At 35.9% G+C, this 20626-nt stretch overlaps 1 protein-coding gene across 1 annotated transcript in view; it reads right to left on the reverse strand.

Moving 5' to 3' along the window:
* Window positions 1-20626, reverse strand: part of COL11A1 (collagen type XI alpha 1 chain) — a 208274-nt gene that overhangs the window by 107242 nt on the left and 80406 nt on the right. Inside the window, exons 20-28 of the mRNA XM_056139025.1 lie at window positions 20469-20513; window positions 13431-13484; window positions 12933-12977; window positions 12406-12459; window positions 11923-11967; window positions 8353-8406; window positions 7128-7172; window positions 5304-5357; window positions 5179-5223 (exon numbers count right to left, since the gene is read on the reverse strand). Of these exons, the coding sequence (XP_055995000.1) occupies window positions 5179-5223; window positions 5304-5357; window positions 7128-7172; window positions 8353-8406; window positions 11923-11967; window positions 12406-12459; window positions 12933-12977; window positions 13431-13484; window positions 20469-20513 (441 nt within the window). The remainder of the gene's footprint in view (window positions 1-5178; window positions 5224-5303; window positions 5358-7127; window positions 7173-8352; window positions 8407-11922; window positions 11968-12405; window positions 12460-12932; window positions 12978-13430; window positions 13485-20468; window positions 20514-20626) is intronic.

Here is a 20626-nt window from a genome sequence, read left to right on the forward strand (position 1 = left end):
AGTAGAATAGTAATTAGGCTAAGAGTGTAGGGTGGATGAAGCTGGCGTATGGGTGTTGGTAAGCAGGCAAAAATTTAAGTACAGACTGGAAAGGAACAATTCATATCTTAAATAGTAGTTAAGGAATAAAGATGTCTTACAGAGATTGTAGACCAGACATTTCTGGCCAAATATGAGAATAAAGATATGAATATTGGCAATATACTTCTGCAACCCGCTGCCAAAATGACTGCTATAAATATAAATTGTTTATGTAATTTTCTGCTTGAAAATACCTTCGTGCTTCCCCAGTGCAAATGATGAATATATAATGACATCTTTGCTCCTCTTTCCACTACAATTTCTCCTGTAGCTTCTTTTCTTTGATTCTGAGTCTCTTTGAGTCTCTAGCATCAGGCGACTGAATCCAGAAGACCTCAGTTATCTATAATCTATCTGTATCTGCTTGCATCAGTTACAATTCTGCGTGTGTGTGTGTCTGTCTGTCTGTCTCTTTCTCTGTCTCTTTCTCTCCTCTCTCTGTCTCTCTCTTGTCTCTGTCTCTGTCTCTGTCTCTGTCTCTCTCTCTCTCTCTCTCTCTCTCTCTCTCTCTCTCACATACACACACACAGGAGAATTTTTTCACATCTTCTGTTTGGCAGTACTTAACTCTTCTTTCAAGGGTTACATTATGATTCCTCTTTGAAATTCTAAACAGCTTTAATTTATCTCCCTGAAAATAAACTCGGCCCTGTGTACATCCCCTGAACACATATTATTGCTAAAATATGTCATCCTATACTTAGTAGGTGATAAGGATTTTTACTATGGAGTAGAAGACACAAATCATGCCTAATTAACTTTTGGGTTTCCCCTCAATAATGATATTCAACAAAGAATGACTACATGTGTATTTTGAAGTTACTCATGCTTCAAACTAAGACTGACAGGGAATATAAGTTCCAGAAAATATCAAGTAATTACCAATAGATCACATGACACCTAAATATGAAAAAAGAATACTATTTTGTTAAGCCTAAGAATCCTATAGGTATAGAAGTTTCCTTTAGATAACCACATGGCACTTTTAACATTCTGTATATCAAGTTGCCTTGATAAAAAAAGGTTTCTCTCTATCTTGAAAATAAATGGGCAATACTAGAGGCTTAAAAGCTGAAAATGACCACTTAACTTTCTATTGACTCTTGTCTTCATTACCTTGTCTCTTGAGAAAAAGCTAATTACATAGTTGCCAGGTTTAGTTTAAAGAATACTGCACTCTCAGTCTGAAAATCAGTAACAGTGTTTAGGATATATTTCCAAGCAAAAGCTTCTTCTGATTTCTTGCTGTTGTTATTTGTTTTCTTTTGTTTTTTAAGGAGATAATTTCAGGGACCTTGGTGCTATACCTGTCAAACCTTTATTTCTAGTACATCCACAATTAAAAAACAGATGACTCAAATTGCTTAGTATTTCACTTCATTATTCTTATAATAAATGACACTTTTTGAACAGATGGCACTATCACTGTCCAGTACTAAATGACTATCAGGTTTGACTTATTCTTTAAAAAATAAACTGTTTCAGAAGATGGATAAAAGAGAAATTTTCCTTTACTCCTGGTTTATTAGTCTATACTACAGGAGGGTTAAAGGACCAATCAGAATGTAAATAATGAATAGTGGTAATCCTAATTGCTATTTCACCTTTAATCACTAATTAATTTCATACATAAAATAAAAAACAGTTTAAACTTCCTTATTAGATAAATGTTTGATTTTATATAAGCTCAGAAAATAAAACAAAGATTAAAATTCATTAGTAATCAGTGCTTCTTGACTTTGAAAACAGAATTATTATGAGAATAAAATTTCCATTACTGTTTATACAAAATTTCTCTAACTATACAGAAGTTGTACACCTAGATTAAATGAGCATGAGAAGAAATAACAAGTGAGTAAAACAACTACCTTGGATAATCTTTAGCACAATGCCCTAATTTATAAACTTAGAATAAAACTCAAGGGAAGTAAGTAACTTTGTCTTATTTTACACATCTAGTTCCATTCCTCCACCCCTCTCAGAGAGGCCAGCAAGCTACCGAGAGTATCTCACCTGCACAGCAAAGTCTAGCAAGCTACCTGTGACATATTTGATATTCCAAAAACAGTAACAAAAAGTCTCACAATTTGTTGTAAGATGCTACCAGTGCCCGCTTGAGCAAATCGATGAACAACAGGAGGACAGTGACGGTTCTAACTAGAACTAGAATCAAAATTTAGATGTTTGTTTTATTTTGATTAAGCTATCACTGACTCAGGAGTCATTCCCGTCTCTGCTCACAGCTCACTCCTTGCATTACTCAGGGGACCATACTTAGTGCAGGGATAGAACCCTGATGGCACGTACATAAGAGAAGCAATTTCCTCACTGTACTATCTTCTAACATATAACTTTATTTCCAATTTTTAGAATATTCTCTTTCTAGATACCTCCTTCTTTTGAGAACATACACTTTGAGGAATCATATCTTCTTTTCCAATATACAAGCAATACACATGTTACTACTTTTATTTTTTAAATTTTATTGTTGTTTTATCTGTTTGTTTATGCTATAGCATAAGTTCTCTATAAGTTCTCTGAGCTTACTCTAGGTTCTGTACTCAGGGATCATTCCTGGTGGGGATCAGGGAACCATACAGGTTGCCGGACTGGCAATGTGTAAGGCAAGCACCCTATCTGCTGTACTATTGCTATGGCCCCTGCTTTCATTCTACCATGACTAATCTTTTTAAAAAAGGTCACAAAATTTCTGTACCCTAATCAAACACCTCTCTTGTTGACATTCCCTTCCCCATTCATCTTTAACAGATACTATTCCATAGAAATAAACATTTGAGTTGATATTTATAAGTCTAAACAAAATAAAAATCTGAACTGGCATGATATTTTGAATGTAATCAACCTGCATATAATTAGAAGTTTAACAATCATCTGAAACATCACTGCACTCCTTTGTCAACTCAGAAAAACACTATGCTCTCAAGTGTATCTGTGATTTTCAGGGCAAATAGTGAATCTCATCAAAGGAGCTGAGTTAATTAAAAGTGCATGACATTTTTCATACAGTGAATCTGACTATATTGTGGCATAACTTGACAACACCTCAGTATGATAAATAAATGTAAAAGGATGTAATAAGGTCATTTCTTCCTGTTACCCTACCTTCATTGGTATCACATCAAGTTACTTTTGGTAAAATTGTAACTATGTACATAACACTATCCTCAAAATCAAAATTAGCATTTTATACATACCTTACTTGCCCGCACGGCAAAGCCTGGCAAGCTACCTGTGATGTATTCGATATGCCAAAACACAGTAACAACTGTCACAATGGAGACACTACTGGGTCCGCTCAAGCAAATCGATGAACAACGGGAGGACAGTGACAGTGATAGTGACATACTTTACCAAACCTGGCAGCATATTTTACTTAAACTCTTGTTTCTACCAGGGACTTTCAAGCAGTGCTAAGGGAACGTAGAGGCTGTTCCTGGCAATATTCAATGTGTTTGTTTAGACTGTAGAAGTTAACACTTGATTGAGCCCAACAATGAGATATTGCTCAGTTCCACTGGGACTGTGGGTGACCAGAGTACTCTGGGACCCAGGCAGTGCCTGGCATTGAACTCAGGGACCCACAAGTCCTTCCACCCTTTGATTTAACTCCCTGACCCACAAACCCTGTTCTTTCAATAATATTTCAGTAAGAATTAATATAGTACTAGGTCAGAGAGATAGTATAGCAGATATGGCACTTGCCTTGCATGTGGCTGCCTAGATTTCATCTCCAGTACCCCATGTGGTTTCCTGAATCCACCAATAATGATCTTGAGTACAGAGCCAGTTGTAAGCTCTGAGTAAGACCAAGTGCGCAGTCCCCACCCCTCCCACCTATAAAAGAAAAACAAAAAAACCTAGTACTGGTTTTTAATAGGTAAAGGTAAAGGTAAAGGCCCTCCCGTTGATCGTTGATTTGCTCGAGCGGGCCCAGTAACGTCTCCATTGGAGACTTTGTTGTTACTGTGTCTGGCATATCGAATACTCTCGGTAGCTTGCCGGGCTCTCCGAGAGGGGCGGAGGAATCGAACTCGGGTTGGCCATGTTGGCCGCTTGTAAGGCGAACGCCCTACCCGCTGTGCTATCGCTCCAGCCCATCGATTAATTAAGTTCTGATATATATATATATATAATACTTATAGATGCATATGAACATACTTTTTGAATTTTACCACAATCATTTAAATATTAGGGAATTCTCCATTTATTTTAGGTATTCATATTCAAAATTTCCAATTTCATTTTCTCTGTCCAAAGACAATCTATATCTTCTATTAAAGATTCTACAGTCTCTCATCCACTCTTGTCTGGTTTCAATCTTCATTTTCTTTTTTGTAATCCCATTACTGTGTATGCCTAGAAATATTACATTGTAAAACTTCCTTTTTCCTTCAATTGATAAAAATATGGCTGTAGTTAATATTTTGCACTTAATTTCAGTTTATGTTTTGGGGATATTGTAGTAAGAAAATTCATTATTCTCTATTTCATACAACTATAATGTTCCTACCACCTACAGAAAGTTCATTCATGATGTAAACCCAGTGATTTACAAAAGCTAATGCAACAAATGTAACAAAAAAGAAATATGTGATTAATTATATTATGACAGGCCTTTGTTTCTGCCCCATAATTTTGTTCTCACACAAACTATAAAAATTAAAAAACTAAATTTTTCAGGATACAACAGAGACTTGCATTTCCTGGAATATAAGTAACCACTCAGTACGTTTATGAAATAAAACATCGATTAATTCACACTGTCATTGTCCTCCCATTGTTCATCGATTTGCTCAAGTGGGCCCAGTAACGTCTCCATTGTAACAATTTGTTACTGTGTTTGGCATATTGAATACATTACGGGTAGCTTGCCAGGCTTTGCCTTGTGGGCGAGATACTTTCAGTAGCTTGCGGGCTCTTTGACAGGGGCAGAGGAATTGAACTCGGGTCGGCCATGTTGGTTACTTGCAAGGCAAACCCCCTACCCGCTGTGCTATTGCTCCAGCCCATCGATTAATTAAGTTCTGATATATATATATATATATATATAATACTTATAGATGCATATGAACATACCTTTTCACCTTTAGAGCCCTTGAGACCTCTGACACCGTCTGCTCCCTATGGAATAAATTCAAAGGATTAAATAACTATAATATTTAAAAATTAAATTAGATATATAAACATAACAGAATATTCACCTTTACTCCTCGGGGACCGGGGTAGCCAATAGGTCCCTGTGGACCAGGAGGACCCTGGAAAAGACACATCATCAGTTAAATATATAATCCATTGAAAGGGTTACTAATTCACAGACAGTAGTTTTACTGAATAGTATACAGATACATTTTTTTCTAGAACTAGTAAAGATTTCTGGCTCAATTCAGAAATGATGAATAAAGCATATTATCCCTTACTCAAAATTGGGAAGTGGACACTAGTGAAGAGAATGGGTTTGGTACACCACCTGAAACTCAATAATGAATAACTTTGTAATTTTTTGATTTATAGTGATTAAATGATTTTTTTAAAATTTTAAGAACATTATTGTGCTAAATGTGTTATTAAAACTGTGTAAAATGTATCTGGAACAGAAAACTAGGTTAACCAAAGGACTAAAATGTTTCTTGAAAATATGAATTTTAAGTAATAGATTTACATGTCCTTTTACTAAGAATCCAAACAAACTCTCCTAAACAAAACAACCTCCTCCCAACCAGTGCTCTGTAATACCACGGGGTTTTCTTAGAGTATTCATAGCTAAATCAGTTGGTGCTTCAATGTGAGGAGCCAAAGATGCAGAATTGTTCAGGTTCTGAGGTCTGGAGATGCCCTAGCAGTGCCTTGAGATCTTTCAAGTTTATACCTTCAGGTGTTTCAGGCACATAAAGTGCAAGGGATTGATTGAACTGGAATTGGCTGCACTCAGGCGTGCAATTTTAACCCTGTAATATCTATCCAGTCCTAATTCCCTCTTCTTTGAAGGCTATCAGGAAGCAAAAGTAAAGATAAAATTGGAATGACACAAGCAGTTTAATGATACTAATTCTTGTTCAATTTCATCATCATTTCTTCCATATAAGCAGAATGTGCATTCTGGTTTGAGACTATTAATTTGAATACAGAGAACATAACCTAATGCGTTAAATTGCTAACATAAAATCAAGACACATCTTAGTGTACTATTTAAAAAAGCATCTGTAGACTGGTTAAAGAAACTTTGGTACATTTACACAATGGAGTACTATGTAGCTGTTAGAAAAAAATGAAGTCATGAAATTTACATACAAGTGGTACTACATGGAAAGTATCATGTTAAGTATCATCTGACTCTGAAATGAGTCAGAAAGAGCATGATAGACACAAAAAGATTGCATTCATCTGGGGAACATAAAGTAACAAAATAGGAGACCAGCACCCAAGAGTGGCCGAGATTGGTACCAGGAATTTTGCTCCATGACTTGGAGGCCAGCCACACGTGCTGGGGGAAAGGGAAGCTCAGATAGAGAAGGGGACACCAAGTAAAGGGTTTTGGGAGGATCCTCCCTGGATGGGAGAAGCATGCTGAAAGTAGACTATAGACCAAACATGATTGCCACTCAATGCCTCTCTTGCAGACCACAGAACCCAAAAGGAGAGAGAGAAGCAAAAGGGAATGCCCTGACACAGAGGCAGGGTGGGATGGGGAAGATGGGGGGTGGGAGGGATACTGGAAACCCTGGTGGTGGAAAATTAGCACTAGTGGAGGGATGGGTACTTGATCATTGTATAACTGAAACCCAAGCACAAAAATTTGAAAGTCTATAACTGTACCTCATGGTGTTTCACTAAAAAAAAAAAAATCTGTATTTGATTTATATTTAAATGATAGAAGAGCTGTCAGAGAGTTAAGGACCTTTACAGATAGAGGTAAATATATTCTGGTACTCAATTTTTAATATTCCTATCTTAGAGATTACCAAAACAAGGCATTTTTTCAAAGATGTAAGGTAACAAGACATGTAAGCAGCTACTTTTTAACACACCAGAGCACCCTTTTCTCCAGACTGTCCTTCTTTTCCAGGATGGCCCTGTATTAAAACAAAAACAAAATTAAAAATCAGATAGTAAGAGGCAATAATTAGCAGTTTATTTTTGAGGGGAAGAGGCTTGAGTCACACCTAGTAGTGTTTGAGGGCTAGTCCTGACTGTGCAGAAGTTACTTCTAGAAAAGCTTAAGGGACCCTGTGGTACTGGAGAGGGAACTGGGTTAGAAACATTCAGGCAAGGAAGTTTCTTAACCTGTTCTACCTCTCTCTGACCCAATATTAACAGTCATTCATAATACTTGAAATGTTCCTCTTTTTAAAATCTTTTGAGGTTTTTCTTAATTTTCACAGTAAATTGAACATTTTGCAAAAATGTCATTTTAGATAACACTCAAAATTGACATTCAAAATGCTAATACATCTGTTAATACAGCAAAAACAAATACCAATAGTACTAACACACTACTGAGAATTAGAACTCCATCAGAACTATACTAAAAATAGTTTTGTACACCAGGTCTCAAAAATGGGAGAAAGAAATTTGAAAAGAAAAAACAACCTGACAACACATAATGTTTTGGTTTTTTTGTTGTTGTTGTTTTCTTTTCTTTTTGACAGTTGCTGCTGAACGGTGCGCAGGGCAGTATCTGTCAGCACTCTGGGGATTGGGGATCAGAGTCACTCACAGTGACCTGGAAACTCCAAACAATTCTTGGGAATAATACATTTATTACACTACTTACTAACACATTATAGCATATGCTAAATATTATATATCGAAATAAAAGAGGAAGTTCAAGAAAGCTGGGGGTTTTTCAAGAAGATGACAGACATTTAGAAAGGCAAAATTTCATCGACTCTCCAGAAACATACTCGAAAGAAAGAAAGGATGGAAAGATACATCCCAAGAAAAGAAACAAACTTAAGGAAAACAATAGAAATGTTCAGTGCATAATTAGAAGAAAATCAATAAGCTGGTTTGTCAGGAGATGAAGGATCATGAAGAAATATAGATTCTAGCCTAGATCACCAGAATGAGTTTGTACAAACACTGTTGAAAGTTTATTAAAAATTTTGCAATATGAAAGCAATGTGATAAAATTATATTTGAGAGAGACAACAAACATTATTACCACAATTTTCTCTTATCACTGGTATATCTTTTAAACGTAAAATTCATATGTAGAGAAGATAATATATAGGAACAGAAAATATTACATACAGGAGGTCCATCAGCACCTGGAAGTCCAGCAAGACCTGATTTGCCCTGTGGTCCCTAATCAAATAGAGAAAAATAAATATTTTAAAAACTAGACATAATGCAAAGTTTAACTCTATTTTTAGGCATATACTACTAATAAAATTCTTATATCACTCTTTTATCTTTAAACAACAAATATCACAGTGACATATAAGTATATATAAATGCAATCTATATAGATAAAGCCACATTTATTAGAAGACAAATATATTTGCGGTATTTTAGAAAATTTCATATATATTTTTAAAATAGGAAACAGATTATTACATATCTCAAAAACATGAGATATCAGCATATTTAGCTCCAATATGCATTACTTAAATTTTAATAATATAAGCTTGCACATTAAGAAGAAAAGAGAAACAATACAGCTCAGAAATATATTGATTTATATAATTGATGAGGTAAATGTTGGATATCACCATCATTGCAGTAATGATACAATATCATAATGTACAAATTAATATGAAACACCAATAGCAATTAAAACATATTCAAATGAGTTATAGTGTTGTCATTTGTAGAAAAGACAGAAAAAGAAATGCATTATTTTGATGTCACAAGATATAACATGGAATAGGAAATCATACAAATTTCAACACCTATTATTCTTGCTGATCAGGTTACCAACCAGAATGTAGAAACAATGTAAATAACTAGGATATACCGTAAGTGTAACTGCTGAATACTGTTTAGGGTCTTTTTTTCCCCCTTATTTATTTTCCTTGGTGGGAAGAATAGTACATTCAGGACTGCTAAGGGATCATGCCTGGAGGAGCTTGGCAACCGTATTGGATTTTAAGGATCAAATTCATGTCAGTCACAGACAAAGATAGCACCAGACTCACTTGAGTATGGCTCTAGCCTCCTGTTTAGAGACTTTCTATTTTGAGTGCACTGAAAAAAAAATCATGTGTATTTAAAATTGATAGAATAAAATTTTACAAAAATTCCACATTCAAATCTTTAAGGAACTCAAAAATATTATGTAAAATATAAAAATAAAGCAATTCTGGTATTGTAACTGGATAATTACATCTCATTTAGAGTATTCAAAAGTTTTAATTCCCTTAACTCTTAAGCCAAATTCTGCCATTAAAATATTATGTTTTAACTACTATAAAACAACAAGTATTTTTAAACTTTAATGTTTTCTTTAATCATGTTTTATTTTATCATTTCTGAAAGGAGTAACTTTGTATTATACTATAATATGCATTTTAGGAATCATTCACAACTAACCTGTTAATTAACTAAGTTAATTAATCAACTAAGATCACCATTGAAAATTTAATTGTCTCCTTTACCATATACTTGTCCCCTTTGTCCTTTTCATACTCTCTATCTGCCTTGTAAGCATAAATTGGTCTGATAGTACAAAGGTTCATTTTTGTTTTATTTATTTCTTTTCTGTATTTGAGTGAAATCAATGATGCATGTCTTTCTCCTTGCAGCTTATTTCACTAAAAATAAAACCATCTAAGTCCATATGTGTTGATAAAATGGTAGAAAATAATTTTATTTCTGAAAGTATTTCATTCAATATAAATATGTACCATAGTGTTATTCATTTATTACTCAGCAGACAAGAGATTATCCCAATTTGGGGGGGGAGGTGTGAGGGTTGTGACACACTTGGTAATATTTAAAGGTTGCTCCTGACTCTGCACCAAGGAATTATTCCTGGAAATACTTGGGGAATTATATGGGATGCCAGGAATTGAGCTGGTAGGTCACACGCAAGGCAAGCACCCTACCTGCTGTACTTTATCTCCCACCCCAGCGTTCCAATTTTTGACTATTAGAAATAAAGCTGCAATAAAATGATCTGAAAGTAGGAGAACTAGTTGTATATATATATATATATATATATATATATATATATATATGTATGATGCATGCATACATTATATGCATATGTACATATATAACTTGTTTGTTTTAGAGGGGAATCTCCATACTCCTTTACATAATAGCTGTACCAGTCTACATCCTCACCAACAATAGATAAAGATATTCTTCCCTCCACATCCTCTTCAACATCTGCTATTTCTTATTTTGAATAATAGTCCTCTTCAGCAGCATGATACTGCAATGCTGCTTCAATTTGAATTTTCCATGTAATAAGAGATGAATATCTATTTATGTGCTTATTGGTCATCTGTATGTTTTTTGAAGACCTAATAACTCAAATCCTATCCGCTTTTAAAATTTTGCTGTTGGGGTTTATCGTTGTTATCAATTGTTTGCATAATCTAGATACTTAACCTTGTAAGGTATTTTATGTGCAAATATCCCCTTCAATACACTGAATTTTCATTTTGATGCATTTTTATCATGTGAAATATGTATTCTATTCTTATCTGCTCATTTTCTCTGAGTTTATAAGTGTCAGTATTTACTTAGAGGTACAATGTTACCATACCACACCACAACACAGTTACTAGAGAAGTTCAACATTCTTCTAACACTGTTTTTGATTATACTTATTCTAGTTTCTTCCCATGTTGAAGTAAAGTCCTGGAATGTTGGTTTTTAAGTCAGCTAATTTGGTTTATTTTTTGTTCTTTTGTGTTTGGAGCCATGGGTTACTACCACCTCTGCACTCAAGAATCACTTCTGGTGGTGCTCAGGGAACCATATGGGATGACAGGATCAGACACAGATTGGCCACATGCAATGCTGTACTATCTGCTGTACTATCTCTGCAGTTCCTCAAATGTATTCTTAGGCAGATATCAAAAAGTATGCCGCATATTTTTATCTATATGGTATATGCATATGGTTTCACTTATAGTTGTTTTGTATATGAAATCAAATAGTTTAATCATGCTACAAATCTGTAAGTTTACTGAAACTGACCAATAAAGTTAAAATGAAATTTTATAGCATAAAATTGAACCTCAGTAAGTCTGTCTTTTAAAAAACTGTATCTTCATAGAAATCAACAAATGAAAGAAAAGGATATTAAAAAAGAACTAGCTAACAATGCATAGTAATTGTAAGAAACAAGAATGATTGCTTTAGGAATCTGGTAGAGGAGATAAAAAAGACACCTTCTTAATTAAAGATTCATTCTTGTTTTGATCCAGATATTGAGTTATTAACAAGGATATTACTTGCCATTTATACATAAAATGTGTGGCAACGATAATTTCAAATTTTTCTCTTAATCAGATCTTGCTGGGAACCTTTTATCACAGCAAACTTAATTACATTTTTTAAACAATGAGAAATAAAATTAGAATCAAAATAAAGAGAAAACATTAATTCATACCATTACATTTCTGAAATTAATACATCTGAGAATGTTATATCTGGAAGTTATTCAAGTGCAAACTGAAAACTTTTATCAGTTACATATTAGAGAGGTATGAATGATTTAACATAAAGTACTCAAGTGGTTTAAGTCAAGTTTAATTTCATGTGTACTAAGTCATCTTATCATATCAAAAGCAGAGGTAGGCCTTAGCATATCTAAGGTAGACAACTCAAACTTTTCACTGTCAATATTAGAGCAGAACAACTTACCTTCTCACCAGGAGGACCAATTGGACCTTGAGGACCAGGAAGACCCTATTTTAAAACAAATTTTCCATATGTCAGAAATAATATCAGGGAGATGCACATTTATAATCATAAATTATGACAACTTTATTTCACATGAAATAATTCAGGGAAACATCCATAAAGCTCCCATATTCCATAGAAGATCCGGAACACTGTAAAGAGTTTCACAGACTGCTCTTTTGCTATGGGACTATAATCCGATTCTTTGCAGAACTCTACATTATTAGCTCTGACATTTCACGAGAACTGAATGATAAATTTTTAAAAATCTGGGAATAAAGGGGCTTCCAAATTTTATTTTTTTAAATGAGAAAAAAAACCCTCATGACTTTTACACTATAAACATTTTAGTCTTACTTGGCAAACTCAATGGCTATTAGTTTTAATACAGAAAGATACCATCACAGCCCATTATTTCAAGGAATTGTGATGGCACAGACTTACTTGAGGTCCGGGGTTTCCCTGCTGCCCTGGAGGTCCAGGCTCCCCTTGAGGACCCTGTTAGAGACAAATATGTAGAACCTTTTACAGAACTATTTCACATAATGTGTTTTGTATTTTATTATTAGTTCAACATCACCCTTAAACCAGTTCTCATTCCAGGAGAGCTTACAAAATACTAATATTTTTATTACAAAATGCTAATACTCGTATTACAATTATTAGAAGTAATGAGTAGTTAGTAACACTACTACAAAATTACTAATTACTAGTTAGTTATTATTTACTAGTATATCATTATTAATTTGGTAATACTATTACAAAATACTAATCCAACAAAATAATATTAGCATTAATTTACATTATTTTAAAATATTAGCCACAAAAGTGGTTTGTTAGAACTCAGATTTCAGAAGTTATTTACTTTTAGAAAATTCTAGACTTTTATTTTATTATTTGAAATTAGCCACAGAAGTAATTTGTTCGGACTCAAACTTCAGAAGCTATTTACTTTAGAAAATTCTACAAACCATGTTTCCTTTTGGTCCTGGGGGGCCATCTATACCGGCAATGCCCTTCAAAGAAGAAAAGAAAACAATGTTTACAAGCTGTGAAGCTGCAAAAGAAACACTAAAGGCTAATCTAATAGCATATCTCTACTAAACCTGATATCAAAAAATCAAGTAATTTAGGATTTAATGGCAAGATCTAGAATCTTCTATCCATGTTCACATTTAAGACATTAATGAACATTTCATCGAAGACAGTAATATTTATCAATGTTGTTGGTATTTTTCAGTTTTTATTGAGAATCTGACATAAATACTAAAATACAGGTAAATTTAAAATATGTGAAAGTAGGTAATAGTTAAGAAGTGCTCGGATAAAGTGATTAGTAGGATCATTAAGTATTAAAATGGAACAACTCTGTGAAATCTAGCTCTCAGCTAAAGGCTCTATGGCCTCCAGTCTTTAAAGCCAGTTAACAACCTTTTTTTTAGAAAATCTAAATTTTCTGCAATACATACAGGTTGTCCTGTGGGTCCTGGTGTTCCTCTGGGTCCCAGCAAACCTCTTGGACCCTATAAGGAAAGAGAAAGAATATATCCTTTCAACAAATACCTTCAAAAATATCTGTAAATTCCTCTATAAAAAACTTTTATGCAAAATTAAAAAAAATAGGGGGTGGGTGTCAGAGAGAAAGCACAGCAGGCAGAGAGCTTGCCATGCTGTGCAACAGACACTGTTTTGAATCCTGTGATCCTATATGGTCTCCTGAGTTCGCCAGGAATAAAGCTGGAGAAATACATGCATCACAATAAATAAATATATAAATATAATATAGCTCTACATGTCTCAACAGACTGAGATGCTGTTTAAAATAGCATTTATCAAAAGATTCCTGGAAACAAAAAAAAAAAATGAAGACTTGAGTTACCAGAATTTATGGGACACAGCAAAAGCTGTGTTAAGAGGAAAGTTTATAGCTCTATAAGAATTCCTCAGGAAGGAAATGCAAGCCCACGTAAGTAAACTCACCTCACAGCTTAAGAACTTGGAGAATGACCAACAAAAGGAGCCCAACCCAAGCAGAAAGAAGGAACTAATAAAACTCAGAGCAGAAATTAAAAGATGGAAACCCAAAAAACAATCCGAAAGATCAATGAAACCAAGAGCTAATTCTTTGAGAATATAAACAAGATCTATAAACATCTAGCAAAAAAATCACAAAGAAATGGAGAAAGAAAACTGTAATAAACTGAATCAGAAACAAAAAAGGGGACATCACAACAGAAACTACAGAAATTCAAAAGGTGCTCAGAGATTACTTTGAGAATCTTTATGCCATGAAAGAAGAAAATTTCAAGGGCATGGAAAATCTCCTGGATTCCTATAGCCTCCTGAGGCTGAACCAAGAAGACCTTGAATACCTGAACAGACCTATCATCATCAAGCAAATTGAAATGTTAATAAAAAGTCTCCCCAAACACAAAAGCCCTGGCCCAGATGGATTCACTAAAGAATTTTTCCAAATCTTTAAAGAGAACTTACTCCAAATCCTCTTTAAGCTTTCAGAAACACTTCCAAACAGTTTCTATGAAGCAAATATCACCCTGATACCAAAAGCAGACAGAGATAACACAAAGAAAGAGAATTATGGGTAGATATCTATCCCTGATGAACACAGATGCAAAGATCCTCAACAAAATCCTAGCAAACAGAATCCAACAACTCATCAAAAAGATCATAAGCATGAACAAGCAGGATTCATCCCGGGGATACAAGGATGGTATAACGTTCACAAGTAAATCAACATAATCCATCACATCAATAAAAGAAATAATAAAAACCATATGATCATATCAATAGATACAGAGAGCACATTTAACAAGATCCAGCACCATTTATAATGCAAACTCTGAGTGAAACGGGCACTGAAGGAACTTTCCTCAAGATAGTCAAAGACATCTACCACAAGCCCATGGCAAGCATCATTCTCAATAGGGAGAACTAAAACCCTTCCCTCTAAGATTGGGCACAAGACAACGTTGCCCACTCTTGCCAATTCTATTCAATATAGTACTGGCCAGCAGTTAGGTAAGAAAAAAATATCAAGGGCATACAGATAGGAAAGGAAGAAGTCAAGCTATCATTATTTGCAGACAATATGACACTATACTTAGAAAACCCTAAAGACTCTACAGAAAAGCTCCTAGAAACAATAGGTTTGTATAGTAAAGTGGGAGGATACAAAATCAACACCCAAAATTCCATGACTGTTCTCTATACAAAAAATGAAAAAGAAAGAGGCATTAAAAAACCAATCCCATTCACAATAGTACCTCAGAAAATCAAGTACCTCAGAATCAGCTTAAAGAGGTGAAGGAAATATACAAAATAAATTAAAGAGGTGAAGGAACTATATAAAATAAATTACAAAATACTACTTCTAGAAATAAAAGAGAACACTAGGAAATGGAGACACATCTCCTGATCATGGATAGGGAGGATCAACATTATCAAAATGGCAATACTCCCCAAGGACTATCAAGATTTAGTGTGGTCCTATCAGGATACCCATGATATTTTTCAAAGAAATGGACAAAACACTCATGAAATTCATATGAAACAATAAACCCCCATGAATAGTTGAATCAATTCTTGAGAAAAAGAAGATGGGTGGCATCACCTTCTCAAACTTCAAACTGTGCTACAAAGCAGTAGTAATTAAAACAGCATGGTATTGGGCTAGAAACAGATTTGCAGACCGATGGAACAGAGCTGAATATTCTGTCAGACTCTCAAATATATGACCACTTAATCTTTGACAAAGGAGCAAGAAATGTGAAGTGGAACAAAGAAAGACTCATCAAAAAGTTGTGCTGGGAAAACTGGATAGCCACCTGCAAAGTAAATGAACCCAGACCTAGTCTAACACCAGGCACAAAAGTCAGATCAAAGTGGATTAAACACCTCAATATCAGACATTAATTCATAAGATATATGGAGGGAAATGTAGGCAGAACCCTCCATGACACTGAAGCTAAAAGCGTCTTTAAGGATGAAACACCACTGACCAAGCAAGTGGAAAAAAACATAAACAAATGAGACTACATTAAACTAAGAATCTTCTGCACCTCAAAAGAAACAGTGACCAAAATACAGAGAAAGTCCACAGAATGGGAAAGAATTTACCCAGTAACCATGTGATGAGGGATTAATACCCAGGAGATATAGAAGACACTGGTAGAATTGTACAAGAAAAAAACCCCAACCCCATAAAAAGAATGGGGGAAAGAAGTAAACAGAAGGGGCTGGAGTGATACCACAGCGGGTAGGGCGTTTGCCTTGCATGCGGCCGACCCAGGTTCGATTCCCAGCATCCCATATGGTCCCCCAGGCACTGTCAGGAGTTATTCCTGAGTGCAGGGCCAGGAGTAACCCCTGTCATCGCCGGGTGTGACCCAAAAAGAAAAAAAAAGTAAACAGAAGCTTCCTCAAAAAAAGAAATACAAATGGCTAAAACACACATGAAAAAAATGTTCCACATCGCTAACCATCAGGGAGATGCAAATCAAAACAAGAATGATATATCATTTCACACCACAGAGACTGGCACACATACAAAAGAAAAAAGTAATCAGTGCTGGCGTGGATGTAGGAAAAAAAGGGACGCCCTTTTGTTGTTGCTGGGAATGCGGACGGGTCCAGCTTTTCTGAAAAACAATATGGACAGTCCTTCAAAAACTAGAAATTGAGCTTCCATGTGACCCCACAATACTACTTTTGGGAATATATCCTGAGGGTACAAAAAAGCACAGTAGAGGGGCTGGAGCAATAGCACAGCGGGTAGGGTGTTTGCCTTGCACACAGCCAACATGGCCGACACAGGTTTGATTTCCAGCATCCCATATGGTCCCCCAAGCACTGCCAGGCAATTCCTGAGTGCATGAGCCAGGAGTAACCGCTGAGCATCGCTGGGTGTCTCTCAAAAAGCAAAAAAAAAAAAAAAAAAAAAAAAAAAAAGCACAGTAGAAATGACACCTATATATTCATTGCAACACTGTTCACAATAGCCAGAATCTGGAAACAACCCAAGTGCCTGAGAACAGACAACTGCTTAAAGAATGTTTGGTACATCTACACAATGGAATATTATGCAGCTGTTAGGAGAGATGTAGTCATGAAATTTGCTTATAAGTGGATGGACATAGCAAGAATCATTCTAAGTGAAGTGAGCCAAAAGAGAGGGACAGACAGACATAGAAGAACTGCACTCATTTGTGGAATGAAATAAAATAACATCATAAGAGATGGTCACCCAAGGATAGCAGAAACAAGGACCAGGAATATTGCTTCATAGTTGGAAGCCTGCCTCATGAGCTAGGGGAGAAGGCAGCTGAAATAAAGAAGGAATCACTAAGTCCATGATGGTTGGAAGATTCGTTCGGCATGGGAGATGTGTGCTGAAAGTAGATAAAGGACCATACATGATGGCCTCTTGGTGTCTGTAATGCAGACTATAATACCCAAGAGTAGATATAGAGAATATGGAGGAATCGTCTGCCATGGAGGCAGAAGGAAGGTATGAAAGGGGGATATACTGGGGACACTGGTGGTAGAGAGTGTGCACTGGTGGAGGGATGGGTGTTTGATCACTGAATGATTGAAACTCAAACATGAAAGCTTGTAAGTGTATCTCCTGGTGATTCAATAATAAAATAAAAAAATAAAAAACAGCATTTATTGTTTGTTTGCTTGTTTGTTTTGACCACACCTGGCAGCTCTCTGGGGTTACTCCTGGCTCTGCTCTAAGGGATCACTCCTGGTGGTGATCGGGGATGCCATGAATGGAACTGGGTTGGCCACATGAAGGAAAGTGTACTATCTTTCCTATCTTTCCATTGTACTATCATCTGGCCCCGCAAGTACCATTTTTATGTAATACAAATAGCTAGTTTTTTATGTCATCTTAAAATGATGGTAATGCTGGATATTATTAAGTCTTAATATTCAGTTGCATATATTCATATATTCAGTGATAGCACAGCAGGGTAGGGTGTTTGCCTCGCATGCGGCCGACCCAGCTGATCCAAGTGCTATTCCTCCCCGCCTCTCGGAGAGCCTGGCAAGCTACTGAGATTATCTCACCTGCATGACAAAGCCTGGCAAGCTACCTGTGACTTATTTAATATGCAAAACACAGTAACACCAAGCCTCACAAAGGAGATGTTACTGGGCTACTCGAGCAAACTGATGAACAATGGGAGGACAGTGCTATAGTGCTAATATTCAGTTAGACAAACTATGCAAATAGAAGAGACCTTATTCTCACTTGTATACATACTTATTTCACGAGGTAAATTCCACCATGAGAGAAATTCATTGCAGTGTAATAGAAAAAAAAAGGCACTGTAGCACTGTAGCACTGTCCTCCTGTTGTTCGATCAAGCACCAGCAACGTCTCCATTGTGAGACTTGTTGTTACTGTTTTTGGCATATCGAGGATGCCATGGGGAGTTTGCCAAGCTCTGCTGTGCAGGCGGGATACTTTCAGTAGCTTGCCGGTCTCTCTGAGAGGAGAGGAAGAATCAAACCCAGGTCAGCTGCGTGCAAGACAAACACCCTACCCTCTATTCTATTGCTCCAGTCCAGTGCCAATATACGTGGAAAAATACCCAAAGCAAACAACAACAACAAAACACCCAAACTGGGGTATAACAATTATGCAGTGCAATATAGTATAGTATTTGTACTTAACAATACAGTATGCCATGTTGAAGATTTCCCTTACTGTAATACTGGTAAATTGTGAATATTCTACGAGCAGAAATTAGAACAAGAGTGGACTTCTAAATATTCTGTATTCTGACTTCTAAATACAATCGAGAGTGTTTTGAGCCGAGAGCCCCAGAACTCTGGGACTCTGGAAGCTTAATCTGACACGTCTCTGATGTGGCTGCTGGTGACCACGACACGTCCACTCTCACCAAGGATGACCAACAGCCCCATTACCCCAACTGCAGGGGGCAGTGGTCACGGGAGCACAAGAGCCATGCAGACTGCCCACCCAAGGTGGAAATCCACTTTGTTCACTCCAGAACAGTCTTGGCTGTGCAGAGAAGTCAGTAACTGTCATTATTACAAAGAAAAAAGCACCCATGTTTCGGGTCCCTTGGACCCAGGCAGCCTCCAGTTACCTGGTGGTCATCTAGCTAGCTCCACAGGGCTGGCTTGGCCTTGAGGATCTCAGAGATGAGGTAGAGAGCCCCACAGATGAAGCTATATATATAAATAACAGAAACCCACTTTCTATTTTTGGGGGAATCACTCCTGGCAGTGACCAGGGCCTTATACGTATTATAGGTAATCAAACCAGTGAATGTGTGCAAAGCAAAGGTCGTTGCCCCGGGCTGTAGCAATAGCACAGTGGGCAGGCCATTTGCCTTGCACGCAGCTGACCCAGGTTCAGTTCCCAGCATCCTGAGCACCTCCAGGAGTAATTCCTGAGTGCATGAGCCAGGAGTAACACACATGCATTGCCAGGCGTAACCCAAAAAACAAACAAACAAACAAAAAGAAAAGGTCCTTGCCCCTAAGTTAGTTCTAACCCTTAGTTTCACTTTTGTCTTGCACTTTTTCCATTCAGATATTTACCACTGTCATATATGTTTTCATTTTGACATTTTCTAATTGGTTCTTGGTAATTAATAACAATACTTTTTCCTTTTTTTTCTTTTCTTTTTTGGGCTGTATCTAGCTGTGCTCAGGCCTCCTATCTGATTCTTTGCTCAGGACCACTTTGGTAGTACCTGGAGTTTACATATAATGTTAGGAACTAAACTGGGGTCAACCATGTCCAAAGCAAGTGCCTTAAACCCTGTATCATCGCTCTGACTCTACAGAAATGTAGCCATATACTTCAGATACTAAAAAATTACTATTTACACATAATCAATGCTCTTTCTTCTGACCTCCCAGATTTAATCCTTTCCCTCTTCTTTTCCACTTTTAGAAAGGCAATACAATAATCACCTTCTCATATTTATTTGGGCTATAATGACTTGAGTAGACAGCTCTATTAAGTGGCAAAGTGATACTAAAATTAGGAGTCCTGTAGCTAAGATTTTTGTAAACCAGTTTTTAGTCTCCTCATTAGTAAAACCAATGGAAATGAAAGATAATATCCGGCACTTTTCATTCTTCTATCAGACATCAGTGCCTAATTTTCTGTGTTAATAAGAATCATTTATCCTAAACCCACACATAGATGGTATAAATATTGTTGATATTTTGAATAAAATAAAATAAATAGAAAAAATAGATAAAATTTGGGGTTCTAGTATGTATGCTATAATTCTCATTTTTAACTCAACTGTCTGAGTGTTTCTCTACAACGAAAGATCTCAATGAATTATTTTAAATTTTTTTAAAACTTGTTTCTGTAGGTAAGACTGCAGTAGACACCTGAATTTATAATAAAATTTATAGGTGAAGCAACAATCACTATTTCTCCAAAACATGGTCTTATTTATTTTCTTTTTTAAAAAAAGGAAGTTGCTTACAGCTTCACCTGGAAGACCTCTTGGTCCAATTTCTCCATCTTCTCCCTGTCATTGATAAAATAATGAAAGAGTGATGAAATCAGATGGAATGTTATTTCATTATGGTTGTGATCAGTTGTAGTTTTACATGGTTTTTAATATAAGTGAAAGAAGTTTAA

This window comes from Sorex fumeus, unplaced genomic scaffold (assembly GCF_029834395.1).
Source record: "Sorex fumeus unplaced genomic scaffold, SorFum_2.1 ptg000131l, whole genome shotgun sequence".
In the NCBI taxonomy this organism is placed as follows: Eukaryota; Metazoa; Chordata; class Mammalia; order Eulipotyphla; family Soricidae; genus Sorex; species Sorex fumeus.